Genomic DNA, 24,280 nt, shown 5'->3' on the forward strand with positions numbered 1-24,280 from the left:
TATTCTTTTATTCAAACTAGAAGGCCGTACGATGACATATAGTTATTAATTTCTATGTCAAGTTGGTCTCTTGTGAAGAGTTGTCTCGTTGGTAATCATACCACATCTTCTTTTTTATAGGTTGGTGTATATTTTTTGTACAGTATAACAAAATGAAATGGAATGGAATAATAGTGTTCTGAAATTTAATATCATGTTATACTAGTGCGTACTTTATCAATAAGCTAATGCATTTTATCGTACCTTCGGGCATATTCTGCAAATATTAACAATTTCTTTGAAAAATGGTTAAATATCTACTTTTATGCTTTTTACACGAAAAATCTAAATTCAATGCGTGTTTTGTTATCACTAATCCCTCCCAATGCAACTGGACGAGTTACGGATTGGAATATTTAACCACACAAAACTTTCCATATAAGGAACTATTGATTTACTAAACGATATAAATCTACAGAAACAGATTAATGGTTTTACACTGGGATTCCAGCTGGTAAAATAGCAGTGTTAAGAAATTATCTAAATTAATATATGAATTAATCTAATATCCAATATAGTGTGAATGTTCAAACTACATATTTTTCTACGTTATAACTAATTGTATAAGTATATTTAAAATGGATTCATGGCGATTATTGGAAATAGCAGTTCTATCATTAATTATAGATACCCAATTAGACACAGGTAGGGCAATTATATTACACTTTCCTATAGATGTTTAACGTTTTAGTATAAACGAATACAATGTATGTATTTTAGTTACGTATTGTTTTGCTTGTTTAATTGTTCTGATTATTATATTTTTTATTTTGAATTATTCCTCGAATTTGTAATCGACAACTGAACAATCTGTAAAATACTCATACAGGCTCTCTATGTGTATTTAACTTCATTTTTCTTGCTTTCGCGCAGTTTGTTTGTTGCATTGTTGTGGCATCTTTTTGACCTTATCATACTGATTTGTTTGCCAAATTATCTTAATATATGTATTGTTGGGCACATTTCTCTATTTTATAGTTAGATTGATGATCAATTTATTACATATTTTTTTAATTTCTTTGACAGGTATTATTTTTTATTAAATTATTTAACATGTACTTGATTCTGGGAATTATAGCACCCCACCGACATAACTCAAAGAAAAACCCAATCGGTCTATTACGAGGTCTTCGTTAGTCTTGTTTTGAATTGTTTTTATGGGTCTTTTATAATAGCTGACTATGCGGTATGGTTTAACTCGTAAATGTAAATTTCTGTGTTAGTTTTGTCTCTTGTGGATAGTTGTCTTATTGTCAAGCATACCACATTTTCTATATTCAACAATAGTTAAGTATCTACATGTTAGGCCACACTCCGTTTACAGGACATCTCTTTTAAATCTGCAGGTTATGTTGTACGTTTTCTCTCAATAATGAAGGTTTTCTCTGCTACCGTATAACTAACTATTTTGGTTCATTTGTTTATTGTCATTTACACGAATGTATTATAGAGGGAGTACATTTTAACCTGGTTGTATTCCTCTTTGTGTTTGCTATCCTACTGATGGATGACAAGAAATACACATATGTGTTCATGTTACATGTTTATTTAAATGCAATTACCTAATGTCAAACCTAGACATATGGCATCAACATTAATCTTTTGTTGAATGTTTGCTGCGACACAGTTGTCGAATTTTATGCGTTTTTCGAAGATTGTTTTAATCTCGTTGACGTTTACATTTTTTTATTCCTTGCAATACGTCAATTTGGAACAGGGAAACATTAAAACCGCTGTGATTTGACTATTGGTCTAATGGTACCTAGAAGTCGTAAAAAAGTATTAAACATCTATCACAGATCATCATGTAGATGTTCATAAGATTATCAAAATTTGGTTAAAGCGATACCCATCTGTTTAGGAAAGGCGTCGACAACAATTACAAGCAATTAACATTCAAATATGTAATGTTCCACTTGTTATGATATCAAGTCAGCGATCAAGTACTTTCTCTAACTAATTAAAGTAACTACATTTTGAAAAGCTTGAAGAATTTCCAGGGCCTAATAGTGGCTCTTATCCTTGTTTTTCCTGTGAAAACGATTCAAATAAAATTTAAAAAAATTACTGTGAACCTAGCTACAGATACCCTTTAAATTTATTTGAATGACAACTATGATAAAACAATCACAACATAATATAAACAGATTTTACTCAACAAGTTGTTTGAACATTTCATTATCAGTTTTACAGTCAATGAGCATATCATCATCTTTATGCTGAGAAAACTCATTAAAAGGTTACAAATCAGTGAGTTATTGACATTTTATGATAGTTATATAATACGTTACAGAACATTATTGAGTTGATTGCTACAGGACATCGGGTCTGGTAATTGTTTTATTTTCGCTTTGGGATTAACAAAATATTCATTCAGACTTTGACGGGAAATGACATTGCAGAACTATTATTTAATTCTTTGGTTTTAAGAAGTTATTTTCAATATGCAAACGTGACATATATACCTGATTACATTAAGTGTTTGTGGAAGTTTTCAACTAATCTTAACATTTTAATTGTCCAAGGATAGGGTTCGGTTGATCTGTTTTAAGGTCTCGTCAATGTTTTAAAAGTACCCGTAATAAGCCAAAGAAAATTAGTCACGTCTTCATTGACGTTTTTTTCTGTTGTAAGTTTTATGCAATAATCATCACGGTAAATTCATTAATTTATTTGTGTACAAATTAAGATATCTGATTTTTTTTTATTTGTTAAACTAAATCAAATTGTTATTTTTTGTGGTTTATTTTTGATAATAAGTAGACCTAATATATGGACCAAAATACATAGTTCTGGTAGTCTCTAAGTTCCAGGTTTGCTTTGATTATATTGACCAGTTCTCAAAACAAAACTTAAATGTCTATTTGTCTCATCTTCTATAAGCACTTACATTATACTTCCTAACCGGAAATGCTCCTCTCAGGATTTGACAATCTCCAAGCAATTGTGTCAAGTGATTATCTGTCAATGTCTTCGTTCAAACGACAATTTGAATTAGTTAATCTTTTTTATGAATCATCAGACCATAAACGTACTAATCAAGGTTAGCTCATTAAATTATGACAATATATGAACAATTCATTAATCTAGTAAATTTGAAAAGCACAATATATTATTTTTCAAATTCAATACTGTTTTCGATATTTTTACAGCTCAATTCTCCTATACTATATTATCCTTAAAGAAACATAATTGAATTGCTTCTACAACAAAACATGCAAAAATCATCTAACAAGTCATTACTTCCAATTAAGTATCCATCATCCAGGCCTATATATATCCTCTAATCTATTCATATGACATTTAGATTTATTAATGATATTGTCAATGCTATCTACTTTCACAGACTTCTATAAAGTGTACTAAACAACTGCGTGGATCAAACGTATTTGAAGAATATAAAGATATGTTTCCAGCTTGAAAAGAAGATTATATATTTATTTTTTAAATTAAAAAATCTTTCAATAAAAAATAATTTGAAATAAAAGAAATATATAACTTTCGTATGTACAACATTTGTTCCTGGAATAATCTGCATTAGGTGCGCTCAATGGCTAACATAATTTATCGTAACAAAAATTTTAAAAGATTGAAATCTATCCAAATATAATATAAAACAAAAAGAGAAATGTGTCTTTCATTATCGTTTTGAATTTGACACTGCATGTTTTGATTGATACGTTCAAATCTATGATTGCGTTGGATAAAAACCGCAATTCATATATATACAACTCGTCTAAACATCAACCGAACAATGTTAGATTTGTAAATTTGCTTTCGCAAATTGTTTGTTCTTCTCTCGCCGGGATTCGAACCCATGCTACTGAGATATCGTGACATCAAATCGCCTGCACTGTAACCGGCGCGCTAGACCACACGACCACCTAGGCTTCATAAAAATGAAGCTTTCGGTGGCTGGGTGTTACCTTTCCATGTCAGTTTTAATCTAGCGTCGTATTACAGTACATGATATATAAGGCATGACGATGTTATTTATTACAGATAAGCTAAATTATCTATAGTAAAGGATCATACAAATTAATGTAAGATACAGTCACAGAAATAATTTTATTTATAAGAACGTCTGAACCAGTGACAACTCTACAACAGATGTATCCATCGGATCACCAGCAGTAATGGTGATAGATGGATGTGTACATTCTGTATTTACAACTGTCTAAACATCAACCCAACAATGTTAGATCTGTAAATTTGCTTTTGCAAATTTTGTGTTCTTCACTCGCCGTGATTCGAACCCATGCTGAGATATCGTGACACCAAATCGCCCTTACTGTAACCGGCGCGCTAGACTACACGACCACATGGGCTTCATAAAAATGAAGCTTTCGGTGGCCGGGTGTTACCTTTTCACGTCCGTTTTAATCTAGCTTCGTACTACAGTACATGATATATATGGCATGAAGATGTTATTTTTACAGTCCATCTAAATTATCTATAGTAAAACATATATAGATAATTTAGCTGATCTGTACAAATACAATATCTCAGTAGCATGGGTTCGAATCCTGGCGAGGGAAGAACAAAAAAATTTGCGAAAGCAAATTTACAGATCTAACATTGTTGGATTGGTGTTTAGACGAGTTATATATATCATACATATATATATATATATATATTTGAAATCAGTACTGTTAGTTGAAATGAATTCAATATAAAAATATATTTAACAAACCGTTTTTTATACTTTTTATTCATTAAAAGAACGACGTTACATTATATACCGTTTTTAGTTAGGTTACTCGATCTTTTGTTATCCATGAGTTGTTTTATGAAAAATATTTTTTCTTGTTGCTATGTAGTTTTTCTTCCTTTTTTCTTTGTTAGTAGCTGTCATGGTGACATCTTAGTATATTTTTACTTTCTATTTAAAGGCTTTAATTACTGATAATGTGCTGCCGACTTTTGACCTTATTTTTTATGTCTGTTTGAAGTTGATACATGTTTCCACATTTTTGACTTAGTATTAGCCTTTTCAAAAAGGGAGCGTCGAACCAGGTTGAACTTCTCCGCTCAAATACATGGTAGTCTTTATAATTTTGCAATTCCTTTAGCTACATGTTTTTTTGCTCATTCTAGTTTTTCTGTTTATTTATAAAAAACAAGTTTGATCTTAATTTGGCATAAGCCTTTTCATCATGATGAACATGTGAACTACGTGTTGAAGTCACCCGGGGTAAATTTAATCAAAGAAAACTTTAACTTGGTCAGTGAACTATAAAATTTGAGTAAAAACCCTAATAGGTCATATATTTTTAGAACGTTTACATCATCATGAAAATGTTTTCTACATCTCAAAACACACATTCAATCCAACAAACTGTTAATCTAGAGTCAAGTCTGATTCGAGACGGACTAACAGACTGCAGAACTAACAGAAAGAAAATAAAGTTTACCCGCCTATGTACTGTTGTATGTGATTCATAAAAATCTACATACTAGTAATAGTATTACTTTTACCATTGACTGATATGATTTCTTTAATATGTATGGTTTAATATTTGTCTGGAAAAAAAAGAAAAAAAGATTTGTCTGAAAACTGCAATTAGAAAACAAATGAACTATCAGGTCTTCATTGTAAGTTGTACTAAATATGCATGACATATTTTCCACTTGACTTATATCAACTAACAATCAATCAATCATCTTAATTGTAACTCATTTCACTGTAATATATTTGGTCACCTCCTGGTGAATAGATTACAATGTTTCCTAAATAGAACGTTTACTTTCGAGGAACATGGATGTGTGGGAAGTATGTATCGAAAGTCTTATCTCACCATGTTTGAAAACACCGTTGAAATTATGCATTTCCTTTTCATCTATATGCAGGGATTCTATGTCATGAAATTATGATTCTTTAATTTTCCCTTAATGAGATTTCTAAGAATGAGTGGCCGTCATTACACCAAGTGATGTGTATTATTCTTTACTCATATACCAGTTTACAACGTTATTTCTATATGTAGTGTACCATAGAATATATCATGTTGGACATACTATCACAATAAGATTATAGTCTTCCCATTATTAAGTATCTTGTGTGTAATTCTTCAATGGAGTTATGCCGTAGTGTGGTACCCATTACTAGTTTTACCATCAAGTATGGTAAATCCAACTTTAACTTGAATTGTATAAAACGTGAGTATATTTCATCTCCGTATAATACAGTCTGATTAAAACCAATTCCCACTATCCATTTACATTTGTAATGCGTTCAGCAGTATACACTATGGATACTGAAGTCATGCATGTGTGCAATTCATTGCAAGAGAATTTTGAGAAGCACAGAAAACCATTCTAGCATGATAGCTGAATGTTTTAAATAAGAAAATATATCTAAATCTGCCAGGAATGTGTCAAAGGATTGACAACTTAGCGACAGAGCTGATATTCTGATCTTAGCTAAACATAACTGGACAGATATTGTGTTACCTTGTTAAGACTCCTGGGAGTTTGTATATAATTCTGCTCCTTATTAACTCTGACAGAACAGAAACAAAGACTAGTTCCCTCGTTAAACGAGACGACCAAATCAATAAAACAATTTTATCTTAGACGTTACGCTAACAAACTCTGATTTGCCCATCACGTTTTGTAATTTCTAACTTCAAAGTTGATATTTCTCATTTACGTTTATAAAATGAGAATTGCTATCTGACGCTGTTATTAGAAGAAATATTCAAACAAATTGGTAACGCGACTTCTACATAAAACAAATTATACGAAGAAAGACAAACAAAATTAGAAATTAGAAAAAGTGTAACAATAAAACTGTCGAGACATCCATTCGTCTTATCAGTATTTATACATTGATGCATACAATTTACTATATATTGTTATTGCAATTCCAAAAACAAATTATTTCCGGAAAAAGATGGACAATGATAGTATTAAACTTGAAATAAGATGAATCACTTTGTCAAATGAATAAAGATATGTGTGGTATACATACATGAATAAAGATATGTGTGGTATACATAAATAAATAAAGATATGTGTGGTATACATACATGAATAAAGATATGTGTGGTATACATAAATGAGACAGAAAACTCACGATAAAATTACACAAAAGGCAACCAGAAAAGAACATACATTGTTCAGTCTTCAGCTAGAGGTTAAAATATACAATGTGCGAAGCTATAAATAAGTATAATACTTTATGAATAAGAAGATATAATATGATGAGTGGCAATTAGACAACTCTCTATTCAATTTACGACGCATAAAAAGTTAATAATTATAGGATAAACGGCCCCCAAATTACTCTCTACAGTTGATGCGTTTTAAGCGTTTTATGATTAACCTTCATATGGAAAGCTCAAATGAAGAAAAAAAAGTCAATTGGCATAAAAGTACTACTACTTGATTACAGAATTCCTGAATAACCGCACGAAATATAAAAATAATAGCATGATCTATCTGAGGTCAACTTTGTCTGAGCTAATTGCAATCTTAGTTTTCAAACAATTTTAAGATTACTAAGCTGATACTACCCGTGTGGTCGTTATCTGCAATTTCTGACGAGTATCATAGATTTAAACAGACACTTGTTAATCAACCGTGCATTATGGAGAAAAGAACGCTCAGAACCTGCTAAAATAAAATAAAAAAGAGAGAGATAAAACATGAAACTACAAATTTAATATGAATAATTCAAACGTTTCACAATTTTCCTTTCACGACATTAAAAGGGTACAAACTCAGAACAAGTTTAAAATATCAGGAATTAACCATGCACCATTGAATAGTACTTTAGATGTATTTTCCTATTTTTCAGTATGTGGAACACTTTGGTCAGAATGGTGGACGTATAGTGGTGTATCAGGTATATAAGTTTTGTTATAGTAATTAATATAGCATATTATGGGAGTCTTCTTAGAACAATGAAATCATGGATCGAATGCTTTATTTATTAGTCAGAGATCAATACAAGATAGTAGGCTTCACTTACCTTTAACCATTCTCTGTTAAATAGACCCCTCTGACTTAATTGCCTTGTACTTTTACCTAATTATTTTAATCGATGTTAACAAAAGTATAGAAAACAATTAAACGGAAATGTTGAAAAACATTTATACAAGTTATACACATGTATATGAATCTAGAATCAACGATCATCACTTCATTAGAATCTTATAATGATAAATAGAACACAACCTTGTTCTATTTAAGCAAATAAGGCGGTAATATTGAAGGAAGAGTATGAATTCTTTCTATCAATTTACTTAAAGTAATTTGGCCCTTAAATTTGCGTCTTATATTTTACGGGTTTACGCTGTTTTCTATATATATTCTCCTAAAACTTTGTACATAATAATGCCTAATTATATAGGTATGAAGCTTATTTTTACAACGAAACAGACTTATAAAAGAAACGTATGATGTCTGTGAAATTGAAAATGGAATCGGAAAATTTTTCGAAGAGACAACAACCCGACCAAACAGCAGAAATAGGTCTTAAATACAGCGAGAAAATCCTGACCTAGCATGTTAAAATTCAATGTTAGGCTTAAAGAGAGCCATATATCGCCTGTCACACTAGACAGGTGTCTTAAGTTAAAAATACCTTAAATCCTACACTGCTTGGAGTGTTCAAAATTAGTACTAGTATTCCTATTAGTACAAGTTGCGCGGAGTTAGAAGGAAGTATAAAGAACATAATGGAGTATATTATATGGCAAGGTGATGTTTCTGACTACAACGAAATCAAAGTAAATGTAAAATAAAAAAAAACAGGACGCAATGCCTGCTGGCATATTGATAAAAAGAAAAGACCGTCAAAAGTGCGTCTACATATAAAGGCTTACACTCGTTATGTTTTACCATTGTACATTTACCACTGCTTTTTTCATCCTTCTTTGAAATAAGTTAAAAAAAAAAATATCCAAAAATCTGAATATGTTTGAAAATGTAAAACATTACAAATTTCGCATGATCATTCGTCGGGAATGTATTCTAATTTTTTCAGTAATGTTATACGCAGATTAGAAAACAATGATGATTTTACATCTGAATATACCCAAAGTTATGCTAAGCTAATGTTTTTTACAAACACTATTGATAAAACGTGTGTCGGTATTCATAAATAGAACAACACTTCTTACACTATGACATGTGTATGAGAATGGACAGTTCAAAATTATCAGAACGAATTTTTATAGTTATTTATGCTACAAATTGAATGTAAAATATGTTTAAATATTTGTTTTATCTTTATGTGTTGCAGGTGCCGAGTATTGGGGAAAGGCAAATAAAGCGTGGATTATCTGTAGCAAAGGGAAGTACCAGTCCCCTATCAACATCGACCCTAAAAGCTTGGTTCATGATCCAAACTTAAAACGATTGAATGTAAGCCAGAATAAGGTAACTATATCAGCAATACATTTATTTCAAACCACGATTAAGTTTAACTATAAGTAAGTTAAAAAAAACACAGGAAAATCTCCCACTGCATTTTTGAACTTAATATCAGAGATGCAAAGATAGACAAGCAAGTTTGGTCAAAATTAAGTCACTGTATTAAACAGGTACATTACTGTAGAATCTAGTCTACACACACGATACTATTACAAACTATGGTAGACAGTAACTCATAGATATATTTAATATGAAGTTGCAAGACTACTTATGACGTCGACGTCTTTGCCTTGAATGCAATGAAAAGGTATTGGTATTTACGTCGTTACTGCGCGTGTCTTCAATACCAAAACAGATAATTTTACATTTTGACAGAGTTCTGATGTGTTTTTTTTCCCCGTTGTTATGCTATTACACTACTGCCCTAGATTGAGAAGAGAGGGTGTGCTCAAAAACATTTACTAAGACATATTTGGCATATAACAGTTCCAAGCCGAAACTCTGTAGATGTACCTAGAAGTAGATTTTGCTATTCTTTGTATAAACCTTTTGGTCAAATAGGTTCAAACGTATTTAAATGCTTATACATTTTTTGGTTCCAAATATCTTAATTTTAGCTTTCATGACGATAACGTAAAACAATTATTTAACACAACATCAGATCAGTAGTCAGTGCTCCTGTACTTACATGATACTTGAACTTCCTTTTTTTAAATAAAAATAAAATCGAAAACAAATCTTTATGCTATGAATAAAAAACAATTAGTTATCAAAGGTACCAGGAGTATAATGTAGTACGCCAGACGCGCGTTTCGTCTACATATAAGACTCATCAGTGACGTTCAAATCAAAATATTAATTAAGCCAAACAAGTATAAAGTTGAAAAGCATTCAAACTCGATCGCGTTCTTAGTCAACAGTGGCCATAGATAAACATCTAATTTAAAAAAAATTATAAATCGCTTTTGGCGTCCGGTTTATTGTCAATGCAGAAATGCAATCGTTGGTTCTGCTCATTTTAATTGCTGAATTCATTTGTTCACATCGATTTTTGTTAATTTACTCGCTGAGTAGGACCTCATGTGGATATTAGTTTTCCATTTTGTCTACTGGTTTTAGGTGCACACGTTCCTCATGTGCATGTAGATTGTAGTTTGATAAAAACAAAACAGTTAAATATGCACTGCTCCATACTTTTATGTATACACGTTGATTGAAAACTAGAAGGTTATTTCAGATAACTGCAGATATAAAATTCCTATCGACATCAACACCAATAGCTGGTTATAGCCATAGCCCATCTTCGCTATCCAAGGGTAACTATCGAGTCCCCTCCTCTCTACCCTTGGCAGATTACGATAAAATTTCGGATCAATGAAATAATGATATATATTGGTCGTAGCTGCAATTTGTTGCATTCAGTCAAAAACAACCTTGAAGATGATTATGTGTAAACGTAGACAATGAAATAAACAATGGCCAAGTGCTGATTGTGCAACAAATCCCCAAAACATAGGACGATGTTGAGTGACAATTTTAATGTTCTTAATCAACTTATTTGATTCCCTGGGTATGTCTATAGCGCAAATGTTGGAATATCAGTGTATATTTATGGTGTTTGCTTCATAACTTTTTTAAACACTAGACACAATTATTTTTTTTGCTCAACACTGAAAAGATTTCGAGTGCAGTCATTGGCCTAAATTGATATAGTTGGAATGGGCGTGACTTTGATTCACAGTTTGATGACGCAATATATAAATCACAAATGTTGGCTTTATCTACAAAGGTTGGAGAGGAGGGGATTGAATCGTTACCCTTGGTTAGCGAAAATGCTATAACCAAGCTCGTGGTCAAAAGGGAAAATCCACATGTATTGTGCAAATTTATATACGGATTTTTAACATCATAAACAGGGAATTGTTTCGAGAGTTGCTGATAGCTACTGAAGCATGCTAAGTTAAGGTCGGGAATAGGATAAAAACAAACACAAGGACGTACGAAAGAAACAACGTTTGTGACCACAAAATTAAAGCAATCATGTTTGTACCGAAGGAAATATAGAAAATTTCCGCATCAATTCTCCAGCAAATATATCTTCTTTTAAGGAATTCTTTAAAAGAAATAAATGTTTTTAGGCAATTCGTTTACGTATTTCAGATTAAAGGCATTTTATTGAATACAGGCAGAGATCTAAAACTTGTAGTGAAAGACACAGATGAGAAGCCATTCATCTTTACAGGTGGACCCTTGTCTTATGAATATACTTTATTTGAAATAAAAATACATTTCGGCGATAATAACACCAGAGGATCTGAGCATAGTATTGGGGGTAAAATGTTCCCTTTAGAGGTAAATTGTACTATTCGAGTATGTTTGCAATATGTCTGTCGTTGAAGATCAATACATACGCGAAAATTATTCAATTCTTACAAATCTGACATATTTTGGAATTATAATCAAATATGTTTATAAATTACCGTATTAACTCCGAATTTGGTTTTCAGAAAATAATATTATGATATAAATTAACTCACCATAGGTACCAGGAATAAATTTTGTATTTACGCAAGACGCGCTTTTCGTCTACAAACAACTCATCAGTTACGCTCGAATTAAAAAAAAATTAGAGAGGTCAAATAAAATACGATTTTGAAGAGCATTGAAAACCATAATTCCTAAAGGTTTTGCAAAATACAGCTAATGTAATCTACAATATACAATAACTTTGTCTGTCTTAAATAAATAACTATTCTGTTCTAGAAATAAAATAAGTTTATCACTTCCTTTTTAGATCCAGTTGTATGGTTTTAATGCAGAAATTCACAAAAACAGTACTCAAGCATTAAACTCGCCAAATGGTATTGCTGCTATTTCTATTTTAGCACTGGTTTGTAAAAAAAATTTATTTTCTTTCTTGCTAATGTAAACGAATATGTAATGTAAGAAAATGTAAAACATTGAATTCCAAAATTGCATTAAATAAAATACATGCATTGAACGATTGTAGATTATAGAGTGTTCAAAATATGTTTTTAAAAGAACTCTACAGAGTGGAATTGCTCTTGTAGATTGTCCGGAATGCAAACGTTCTAAAACAATTTCCAAGCACATAGATTCGTACACAATGCTATTTGAAATCGAGACACCAAGATTTAACAATTAACCAGGAACACTTGTCATACAAAGGATACTAAAGATTATAACAATCAAAATACTTAAAATACATTTTTATTAAATGTTCTATCACTATAATATTAATTTACTAATCTTTTTGTATATACTTGTACCAAACCAGTAGTAATGAACATCATAAGATTGTAGGAATATTAATATCAAATAGATAAATAATTACAGGTCAGTGAAGAGGACAACATTAATTTCGATGCTCTGATACAACCCATCGACAAAGTTCATTTCAAAGGTCAGCATATTTCATTTGGAAGTATTGTTAGTTAATAAAAAAAAATAGCATAAACATTGAGAGTAATTCTATTTGTGTAGACTAACATAAAACTGACAAATATCTTAAGATGCGAAAGTAGTTAACCAATGATTGAATCTCTTTAATCAATTTAAAAAATCATATAAATCAACGTTAAGAAAAACTGAACGGTAAGAGCGAAGTGGGTGTGCCGAAAAGAAAAGCGTGTCATGATATTTCACCCTTACGAAGTAAGAAATGTAAGATGTATCGAAATGCATACAAGATATGAAAACAGCTGCAAGAAAATTATAGCTCCAAATTTTTAACATGTTTAAATGTAATTCTATCAGCGGAATATATGTCTTTTATACACTTTTGATTTGAAAAATCATTGATCTGAACAAGCAAGCTTTGCAACAAGTATTTAGGTTTCTTCATTGCCTACTTTTCATTACAAGAAATGAAACCATAACTTCAGAATATCGACATTCAATATTATATACGACAAGGCATAGTTTAGTACAGGGAATTCGTTATTTGCTCTTTCTATTGTTAGTGTTTGTATATTATATTTATCATATTGCTTTTTCTTTTTCTTCAACCTGAATTTCATCAACGTTAACATTTATCAATTTATATATGAGTGTTTAGCACAAAATAATAAATTTTGTAACATTTCTACAGGATCATCAATCGCCATAGATGGATTTTCTGTGAATGCTATTTTACCACCCCTTGATTATTTTGTTACATACGAGGGTTCGTTGACACAACCAGGATGTATGGAAACCGTTACTTGGATTATACTGAACAAACCACTGCATATATCATTTTCACAGGTAATTAATTATTAGAGGTGATATTTTTCAATTGGTTTTGGTTTGTTTCCCCGTCATTTGCACAATGGTTTGTTCAAGTATAAAAGTACTAAGGAAAGCTGATTCCACATGTGTTTGTTATTTGTTATCTTGCTTTGGACTGCTACAGACTGGCTAAAGTTAAAACAAAAACTATGATTTATCAATTAACTGACATGTTGAAAGCTAAGATAATGAAACCCTATAACATAACATTTATGAACATGTTTCTGTGATGTTTTAAACCCTTCTCTGAATATCGAAACATACTTTACAACATTATTTTGGGTATTCTACGAACTACAGCATGGGCATACACTTATCATTTAATGATGTGAATACTTTGTATGTTAGTTTAATGCCAGTTGCTTTTTATCTATGGCGAAAACAACATTCATCCTAAAATGTTTTAATCAAAACTTTCAATTTACATCTTATATTCAATTGCTTGATATTTGTCGACCTTACAACAAAAATATTTACGAAGTGATTAGGAATCTCTTTGCTTATATTGAATTGCACTGATAAGAAAATGAGAAGAGTTTGTATTCTTACTAATGACACAACTATCCACCAGACTATTACAGTAGTATACCTATCTTTAAATCTCATAAATCGATAGTGAACAAATATGCCGATATGGTGTGATTACCAGTGACAAAACTATAATTCACCGTACATGTTTCAGCAATGAACCAAAATCACTTCCATTTCTTATAGTACACTTTAAGTTAAGGCCATGACTCGTTTTAAAACATTTTCGATTCCTTTTTCATTTTTCTTTAAGTGTGTATAATGATCATTTATTTTTATTTTCAAATGTCTAAATTGTTTTGAGCGTTTTCATTTTCTTTCATGTAGTTTTAAATTACTGAGACGGTTTTTATTGTCTTTGACTAATTTCTTCAGCTGCGATCTCTACGGATTCTAAATACTTCAAATGGTAGTCAACACCCACTATCAACAAACAACTTCAGAAGCATAACATCCGGTCACGGTCGATTGATAAGAACAAACATCAAATCGAAAGTAAAGGTACGTATTATCAGATATCCTATACTTGTATTGATATTGCGTCACTTATTTTTTGAAGTTACTTTGTATCGTTTAATCATGTTAATAGATAAACTGATTAAAATATCGATAGGAATTAGAACATTAATTAAACATTTAAAACATTTAGACCCCCATCAATAAATAATCGTCAAAGAGAGACCTGTAATTGTTACAGCTGTAATAAAGCAAGCTTTGTTGCACTGGAGTACGTTTGTGAACAAATGTAATTTAAATGGTGTTTACGTGTTTCTTACAGGATGATGATTGTTATACCATGAAATTGACATCGTACGAAGGTGAGAGGATTAAGTATATTATTATGGTAAAGTACCTACTCAACTCTTTAAGTTGATTGAATTCTCCTATTGTGGTTTTGGTTCCAATATGAAGTTTCAATCATATTGCATTTGTATCGATGCTTGACATTCTGCATGTTCTGTTTACGCATGCTAAACATTACAACACAAATGTGCATGTTCTGTCAACTGTTATTTATCTGCACTATAAAAAAATGCAAAATTCATTATATATTTTGTTATTGTAAGAACTTCCTGTCTTGAATTAAATTAAAAATGCACGTTACTGCTTCCATTGAAATAGGTTTTATATACGTTATTTTTCACGGTTGTAATGGCGGACCGGTCACGTGAGAGGTTAATGGATGCGCTCATGTTTTCTAGGTCAGTTATAGATAAACCCGTCTACATAACATCCTATAAATTGGAATAATAGTGTGATTGTGTTATATTTTACAGTAAATAAACAGTTTAAACAAGATAGTCCAAAGTGAGGAGAATTGTAAGTATTTTGAGAAATCGCATAATTCTATCATGCAGTAAGCGTTAGTTTTTATAGGACAAAATAAATAGAACACATGTAATCGACATTTATGATACGTCTTGCACATCTACATGAGTCATGCAATTGTCCGTACATATCTAATATGTATATACATTAAACACGTCTGTCTTACAATTGTCCAAATTCGCGCAACAAGTAATAAGCCAGACACATCAATGATGCAATAAAAAATGCACATTTATCATGCAAAAAAATTAAACAAGTCTATCAGACAATAATTGATACACATTTATCATGCAATAAACTAATCGCAAATATCTTGACATTATTTATACGAAAATATCATGAAATACACTATACACATCTATCATCTGAAAAGACCGACATAGTGAAACAAAAACTGTAATGAAGTATGTATCCGGTGTCTGTCTTTGTTGCAGAAATACAACCCCGCGTGCGATTATAAAGATTCGTTGTTGCTAACTTCACGTCCAGCGGAAAATATATGAAACATTATCAAAACTAATGTCCATTTGATATTAAGTAGGTAAATATAATTCTACGTGAAATGCTCAAACACATCAAACGAATGGATAACAACTGTCATATTCCTGATTTAGTACAGATATTTTCCTATGTAGAAATGGTGGATTAGACCTGGTTGTATAGCTAGCTTAACCTCTCACTTGTCAGTCGCATCAAATTCCATTATAAAAGAAAAAAGTTAAGACCTTATAAGGCGAGGGAACAAGGAAAAGTTGGGGATGAATATAATGTTCTTTATGGCATAAATTTGTACATGTTTATGTTAAGACTTTTAATGTGTTGACACATTAAGAAATAATTCCTTCATGTCATGCTCTATGCTCATTTTAACATGGGTAGGCATTATATTTGTCGATATTTTACACTGAGTGTTAGCGAGGTGTAAAATGTGGTCAAATATAATGCCTACCCATGTTAAAATGAGCATAGAGCATGACATGAAGGAATTATTTCGATTCTAATAAGACAAATACAGTATTTTTATAGGTCAAAGCGTACGAAATTACCGTAAAGATGTTTGGCTGTTCCCGTTTCCTCCTCGAGGAGTCTGTGCATTGCATTTCATATTTGACAAGTTTAAAAACTACGAGCAGGACAAATATATGTTGTTTCATAAATATATATTATAAAAGTTTATGTTAGCTGCCTAAATGTATATATTTGAGAGGATAACGATGGGAATAACGTTAAATTAAACAGTAAGTTTGTGCGCATGTGTCAAACATATTTTGTGCTCATTAGAACACGGCTTTGTTTACAAAGCGTAAAAAGGACGTCATATTAGAATTGTTTTTATTCCTTTTTATTGTTAACGCCTTCGTGTGCTATGGGTTTAACTTGTTTTTATCATAGCGTCTTCTGCATTTTTCTCCATTAGAATTGTCATTGTTGGAAGATCAAGTGATAAGTGTATGACGATTTACTTTGAAAATAGATAAAATTATTTGTTTTTGAAAGCATGATTTGTTTACTTTCAGAGTAAGAAGAGCAGTCTTCCAAAGATAAACCCGTGTCTTCCAGATTATTTATTAAGTCATTGAAGTGCCTATATTATTTCCCAGTGCTTTATTTCTTGATTTGCATTGCTACTTATTAGGATTATTGGTGGATACCCTTTAGCTAATAAATTGATATTTATTATATCATATGGTATACTGTACAACACGTATGAGTTTTAACAATACATATCCATAAACAATACTCAACATGTGCATACATATAGTCGATAGATTATTGTCGTTCTACTTTCATTCCAGAGTACTATATTGTAATATAAAACTGCTTGGGACAGATTTAACACCACATAAAAATTACAGCTGATGTTATTGTTATGTATGTAATCAATATATTACACTGATCAGCAAACACAAGCTGTATATGATGTATGTCTATTTTAAAATTATAGTGGTTGATATTAATTTGAAATGATTTGCAGTTAGCCTTCATTTTTTATACAGAATGTAAGGTGATCTATGGAAGTTTACGATTGTTATGATTAAGATGCTTACCATAGACATTGACAATGATTGTTATTTAAAAAATAATATTTCCTCCTCCAGAGACCTATAAAGTCACATTATTCCTAACATTTTGCTAGTTTCATTGTGCTGTGTTATATCATTTTCAGACAAATGTCCTATAACGCGAGGAAATGCATTATCGTTCCACAATAAATGTCATGATATACAACAGTTTGGAATTGATTATCTCAAATAATAACAGTTATTCAAGGGATTGAATATATCAAGGAGTCTCTCTGTCATTTGTCAACCAATATGTAAAATATAATAATACAATGTAACAAAGTTCATCCATAATCAAATAGAAAATGTCTACCGCTCAAACTGCCGTAATGTTTTATATTGTTTCGTTTTAGTGATGAGATTATCTTGCAGAAGCAATTTTGTGCCATAAATTGTATTACCAATTTTAGTCTTATGATTAATACAGGTATGGAATTTATAGTATCAACTTTGACTTTGCATTGCAACAGTAATGTCATGAAAAGATCTGTTGTCTTTAATTTATCTCATTATATTTATATCTCCTTGGCTGCATTTCTTAAGTTTACATCAATATATATATATACCAATACCCTAAATAAATCAGACTCAAAAGTTTCAATATTATGTATATCAAACTTTTTTTAAATGAATATTTCCTCTCTATAGGTAATAGTCCTTAAATCGGCAAATTCACTTAACAGGTATTTGAAAATAATCGTTAACTATTAAAGTTTCAGGGGCATCGGTAACCGACTGGTCTAAAAGAGGGACGAAAGATACCAGAGGGACAGTCAAAATCATTAATCGAAAATAAACTGACAACACCATTGCTAAAAATGAAAAAGACAAACAGACAAACAATAGTCCACATGACACATTAAAGAAAAATAAAGAATAAGCAACACGAACCCCACCAAAAACTAGGGGTGATCTCAGGTGCTCCGGAAGGGTAAGCAGATCCTGCTCCACATGTGGCACCCGTCGTAATGCTTATGTAATAACAAATCCGGTAAATAGTCTAATTCGGTAGGTCACATTCATGAAAGGGAAGGGTATTGTAGTTACGACGTAAGGAATATATCCGATATCATTTGTGAAACGGTTATTCCATAACGGTCAACCAAATCGTGGTGGCGTCCGTAAATTTACGAAGGGATGCTTTCAACTTCACCATTTGGAACTCTTGGTTTAATAGCTTCCCTGTGAGCAGCAACCCTCTATCAAGAAAATCATGATAGGACTAAGTAGTTAAGTTTGTATTCACTTGTCGGTCAACACTCATGTTGTGAGTACGAACCCCGCTCGTGTGGATGCAATCGACTCCAATCTTAATTGACTAGTATCATCAGTATTCCTACCGAAGACCGGAAATTTTCTCCGGGCACTCTGGCTTCCTTACCAATAAAAACTGGCTGCCACGAAATATCCCAAAAGCGGTGCTTAAAAGTGGCGTTAAAACACACACAAAAAAAAGAAATTCACCAAAGTGCTTGAAGGAGGATTTCTGAGATAGATCTGCATACAGATAATCAGTCTTTTAAACATTTTTTTTTAATTTTAGCACTCTTAGTTATAATCGTGCCTGTTAGTTTATTTTCATGGAGGAGGCCGATTTACCCGGAGAGAATCTTAGACTTTTGACAAGAAAACTTGCAATCATGGTCATTTGATATCGAAGTCGGTCGCTCTTTCACGAGCAGTTTTCGAACTCGCAGTATCAGTGTTGACAGCCTAGTAATTACTGTGGATGAATAACATAGATTCCAAGTTTACCTATGTCCCCAATATTCCATATACATGTACCATATATTTGTAAATCTTCGCTAGCCAAGGGTTACGATCCTTTTCCCTCCTCCTTTGAGAGGAGGGAAGTGGATCGTAACCCTTGGCTATCGGATATGGTATTTGTACAACTTGCCGTGATAAAAATGCGTATATTCAGTACATTTGTACATCATATTGAGTGACGATTTCAGTTTATGTAATAATTTCTTCAAAATTTCAAATTTTACAATTTTTGATCCGGTTGATATACTTCACATTTAAAATTACTAAGTTCCTCATTCAAATATGCAAACTCATTTATAAAAAAATTGTATTTAAACTACTTAAAAAACTTTTGAGAAATATAAATATTGTAAATCAGTCAAATTGTTTAGTTCTATATTTCATTATAAATGTAGGGATACATTGTGGATGAATCAGTCCACATAATAACAACCTGGATTGATTGATTGGTTGTTGTTTGCTTAACGTCCAATGAATATTAAGCTGGATATCATAACTGTTATTATGCTATAAAAGTTATACTCATAGAACGTTCACGTCTATATTTTAAATCGATGCATTTAAACTGTTCTTGGAAATAGTTTTTGGTTTGTCCAATGATTTGTATAGTGACGTGTCACTATACAAATCCTTGTTTTTTCTTATAGAGAGAAGATAACTCCTATAAGAATAAGTGTTCGGCCACACAGGGTGAGTTTTGAAAACCCCATTTCTGTACAACATCATTGGCTAAAAATCTATTCGATATGTGGTAAGACAACAAAGCATCTAAGACGGCAGAAGAAAAAAAAAGAAAAAAATAATCAGAAGAAAAACAAATTCTTTCCACGAAAAGTGGAAAGACCTAAATATAAAAACATCAAAAATACTTCTTTTTTTTTACAAACAACTGGCATTTTTTCAGAAGATTTCCCGTATGTAATGAAAATAAATTTCCTGTTTTTTAACTATGATACATGATTAAGATTTGTGATAATAGTATTTCTACAAAATGACCTTGTTCCGACCTTGTCGACCGGAACCAACATGTTGTCGCTATAATATACGTTTGCCTTTTAGCATGCATATATAAAAAGTCAATCCTTTCAGTTATAGTAAAATCTAGTTTGATATTGATTCAAAATCTACAACCAAAATGAGCAATGTTACTGTACTGAACGCAGAATTAACAATAGATGATTTCAACCATCGGGTGTCAGACAAACTTATAGCACCTCTAGTGTTTATTATACTTATGCTAATTATCGGAATTCCTGGGAATTCTGTCGTCTTGATAATTTATTGGAGAAAGTATACAAAAAGTGTTTATAGAACAATTGTTTGGAATCTTGCCGTTGTGGACTTTTCGTTTTGTATGATAGGTATACCATTCAATATCAACCGAGTGACGCAGTACTATTCATTTCCAGCAGAATGGATATGTGTTATGTTTATCGTCGTGACTATGACTTTCCTCGCGTACTCGTCAAATCTAATTCTGCTTTTGTCCGTCTGCAGATTCCGGAAGATTTGTATGCCGCTTAAATCTCAATTCACTAACAAGAACATAAAGTATTGGGTGTTAGTTTGTTTTGTTATCGGATTTGGATGCGCAGCACCGCAAATATTTATACCAAAATTTGAGGCAATCAATCTCGGACATAACTTGACGGGACACACGTGTGCAATATCCTTAAGAAATCCATCGATATATTCTGTTGCTTATACGTATTGCGCCGTCACTTTGTTTTCGTCATACACACTAGCTCTAATACTTCTGTATTCACTCATTGGATGGAAAGTATACCGCCAGAGTCGTAAACAAATGGGAGAAAGCACTTCATCACACAATGCTATATCTAGTAAGGCCACTAAAGTAGCATTAACCATATCTATAGTGTTTGCAATAAGCTATCTACCGGTTTGGTCTATTGAATCAGTGGGGAAACATTTACATGAAGAAAAACTTGATATTGCTACGTTTTCTTTCCTGAAAATTGTGGAGCGGCTTTTCATCGTAAATCATGTAGCTAATCCATTTATTTATGCAATATTTGACTATCGGTTTAGACAACATTTCAAAAGACTCGTCTCGTTTAAATGGAAACCATCTGAAAGTAGTGGAGGAGAAACATCAGGAGCCTCACTCCCTATGGATAGTGTTTGTAGAACTACTAAAGGATCCATCGATACGCTAGACTCAATGAGTACGCTAGATGATCTTAGAAATAATTCAGATTTAAATGAAAGTAATGATAAAAATGTGGAACCATCTGAAGAATCGACAAAAGAACCGATGAATACAGAAGACCAGGATGAGACAAAACCTGAGATGATTGAAATGAAACAGCTATGAAATAAATAAAATGTTTCACTTGACAACATTTTCCTCAGATAGAATAAAAATATTTTAATTGAAAGACATGTGTAAAATCTGTTTGCTTATGATGTCATATTTTGTCATTTTCCTAACAAATACACTATAGTTTATACTTATTTTTAATATCAGAAGTCCAAGAACAGCCAGAGCAATTATGATTACTCTCGGATGAAATTAAAATCGAATGGGCCCGGTTCATCCATTAGCTATACTAACATCAACCATTTTTGTTTTATTACAAAAAAGTTACGTTGATATTCTTTTTATCTAAATCTGTATACAAAAGTAAAATCCTATCTTAAGTATAAATAAAATAATTTTCCCAGCCCATCACTTTTATATATGATTTATGTTAGTACACGTCAAGTGTCTGAACCATCATTTGATCATGTTCGTGTTGAAGGTCGTACCTTGACCTATAAAGGTTTACTTTTATAATTTGTTACTTGGATGGAGAGTTGTCTCATTGGAATTTATATCACATTTCCTATATCTATAAAGATGTACAAAGCAAATGAAACAACTTTATTTTCAACACTAAAAAAAAATGTAATAGGTTTACATGTTTATAAGTAAAATGATGGAACAGACACTTAAAGTGTGCATACATATTGTAATATCATTGTAATATTCATTTTCTGTGAATTTAGTTTATTTTATTTTTTATGTTAAATTATTCGAACCACTGCTGTTTTTCTACCCCTGGAATAGATAGCATTTGCCGTATTTGGCATAACTTTTAGAAATTTTCTTTTTACAGTGCTATCTAACTTCGTATCCGATTTGACTTTTCAAATGCCACTAGTGAAAACACCATCTAGCTTTAAGAACATAACCATATTATTTTTGAAGAGATTTTACGACCACCATGTTTATGCTGGGAAACAGTTTTGCCTTGATAATTTTTTTTTCAAAACGGTCATCAATGCTACAATTAATATTTTTGCTTTTAATTTGTTAAGCCGGAAAATGGGTATAATTTCTTATTAGTTCCCTTTTCTCTATGATGCCAAAACCATTTATAGAATTGTCCCACGAAACTACAATACATTATATATACTCAGGTTTTTAACCGTAGAAATCATATTTCCTTATTTCAGTTCATCAGAAAATTAACAATTCACATCATATTTCTGAAATATGCGAAGTCTGTGTGTTGAAAAGTTATAATAAATAGTTATGTACCATTAAGATGAAACGGAAATCTCGAAAAGAAGACTAGTTTCAGATTATTATTGTTGTAGAATTTTCTTGAATTGGCACAACTAATATAAATGTAACTACGAATTATGAATGTAGATACAAAGGAAAAAAATGATGTCTTCGAAAAACTGATTTGTCGTTATAACAATCGTCTATACATCTAGAAATAATAAATGGTTTGTTTTCATGTTGTTTATTGTTATGCTTTTTATATATAATTATTGTAAGATGGTTAACTTCCGTCATTTTAATTGCATTTCTTTATTTTTACATTTGTTAATTCTTCCGGTAAAGCAATGATACATTACTGAGTTAATCAAGTCCTTTGTTTGAGAGATCAGTGTATGTTGTTATTTGGTAAATGCACGCAACAATGTCATGAGACAAGTCAATCTTGAAATACTATCCATTTACTTAGAGTGTTGTTACCAGAACACAGGAAAACAAATATGGTATTACAGCAAATATTAGTTGTTTAATATTTATATAGTCCCGAGATTTGCGGTTTTATTTGATTTAAGCAGTATCTAAATTCTCTTGAATAAATATCCCATCAATAACATTAATGACAGTAAGCTATCATTCTTAATCCATTTGTAACATGAGTGCTACGTGGTATAGCCATCTCAACGTTAACCCTTAACAATATTAACATTTGTACTACATGTAGTAGTTCTGGTTATGTGCTATTCAAAGTCAAATAAATGTTAGGCCTTTTTTTCTTCAAAAGGGTAATATCAGAACCTTCAACGAAATTTTCAAGACTTAAGAGTGACGGGAGAATAATGACAGGACGTTAAAAGTTTGAAGCCACAAAGGATTGAATATGTATACATGTAGTATTGAACGGTACGATTTTGTATATTTGCAATTTGCAATACACAAGATTAACTATATCTGCATTCCAGCATAAACATTCTATTAAAAATAGTTCGGACCTGCTGCATGAAAATAACTATTCACCACTCTTGTTGCACGTAAACTAGTTAAGAATGATAACTGTTCTACTATAATATACGCTCTTAGGACTATGGTTGTAATTGTTAATGTTTAACAGGAACGGGTACGTACCGGTAGTTTGAACAGACTAAGATATACAAGATATACGTTCCCTTGTCACCATCTTACGGTGTTTATATATCGCAACTTGTACGATTCGCTCGTGTATGTAACAATGTTTTAGATTTTAACGAGAGAAATTTATGTATTACTGAAAAATTATTACACCAGGGTTTTCGATATCACAAACTAGTCAAAACATTTACTAAATTTTATCATCGGTATAAAGACATCATTCGTAAATATAGCTCAACATGCA

At 31.5% G+C, this 24,280-nt stretch overlaps 1 protein-coding gene and 1 long non-coding RNA gene across 2 annotated transcripts in view; both read left to right on the forward strand.

Annotated features, from left to right (window-relative positions):
- Positions 1-24,280, forward strand: part of LOC139484823 (uncharacterized) — a 452,262-nt gene that overhangs the window by 213,441 nt on the left and 214,541 nt on the right. The window lies entirely within an intron of this gene.
- Positions 462-17,215, forward strand: LOC139484818 (carbonic anhydrase-related protein 10-like). Its single transcript, XM_071268806.1, has 11 exons — positions 462-684; positions 7,841-7,888; positions 9,290-9,426; positions 11,581-11,772; positions 12,215-12,310; positions 12,778-12,844; positions 13,532-13,686; positions 14,614-14,739; positions 15,017-15,056; positions 15,516-15,558; positions 17,085-17,215. Exons 1-10 carry the CDS (start codon positions 618-620, stop codon positions 15,548-15,550), a joined length of 963 nt encoding a protein of 320 aa, XP_071124907.1. The 5' UTR covers positions 462-617; the 3' UTR covers positions 15,551-15,558; positions 17,085-17,215.

Source organism: Mytilus edulis, chromosome 8, assembly GCF_963676685.1.
Source record: "Mytilus edulis chromosome 8, xbMytEdul2.2, whole genome shotgun sequence".
NCBI classification, from domain to species: domain Eukaryota; kingdom Metazoa; phylum Mollusca; class Bivalvia; order Mytilida; family Mytilidae; genus Mytilus; species Mytilus edulis.

What these genes read in the sequence shown, in the direction of transcription:
- LOC139484818 (XM_071268806.1), top strand. Translation starts at nt 618, where the DNA reads ATGGATTCATGGCGATTATTGGAAATAGCAGTTCTATCATTAATTATA. An exon ending in AGATACCCAATTAGACACAG is followed by an intron (nt 685 to 7,840) that starts GTAGGGCAATTA and finishes CCTATTTTTCAG; the next exon opens with TATGTGGAACACTTTGGTCA. An exon ending in TGCATATATCATTTTCACAG is followed by an intron (nt 13,687 to 14,613) that starts GTAATTAATTAT and finishes TAATTTCTTCAG; the next exon opens with CTGCGATCTCTACGGATTCT.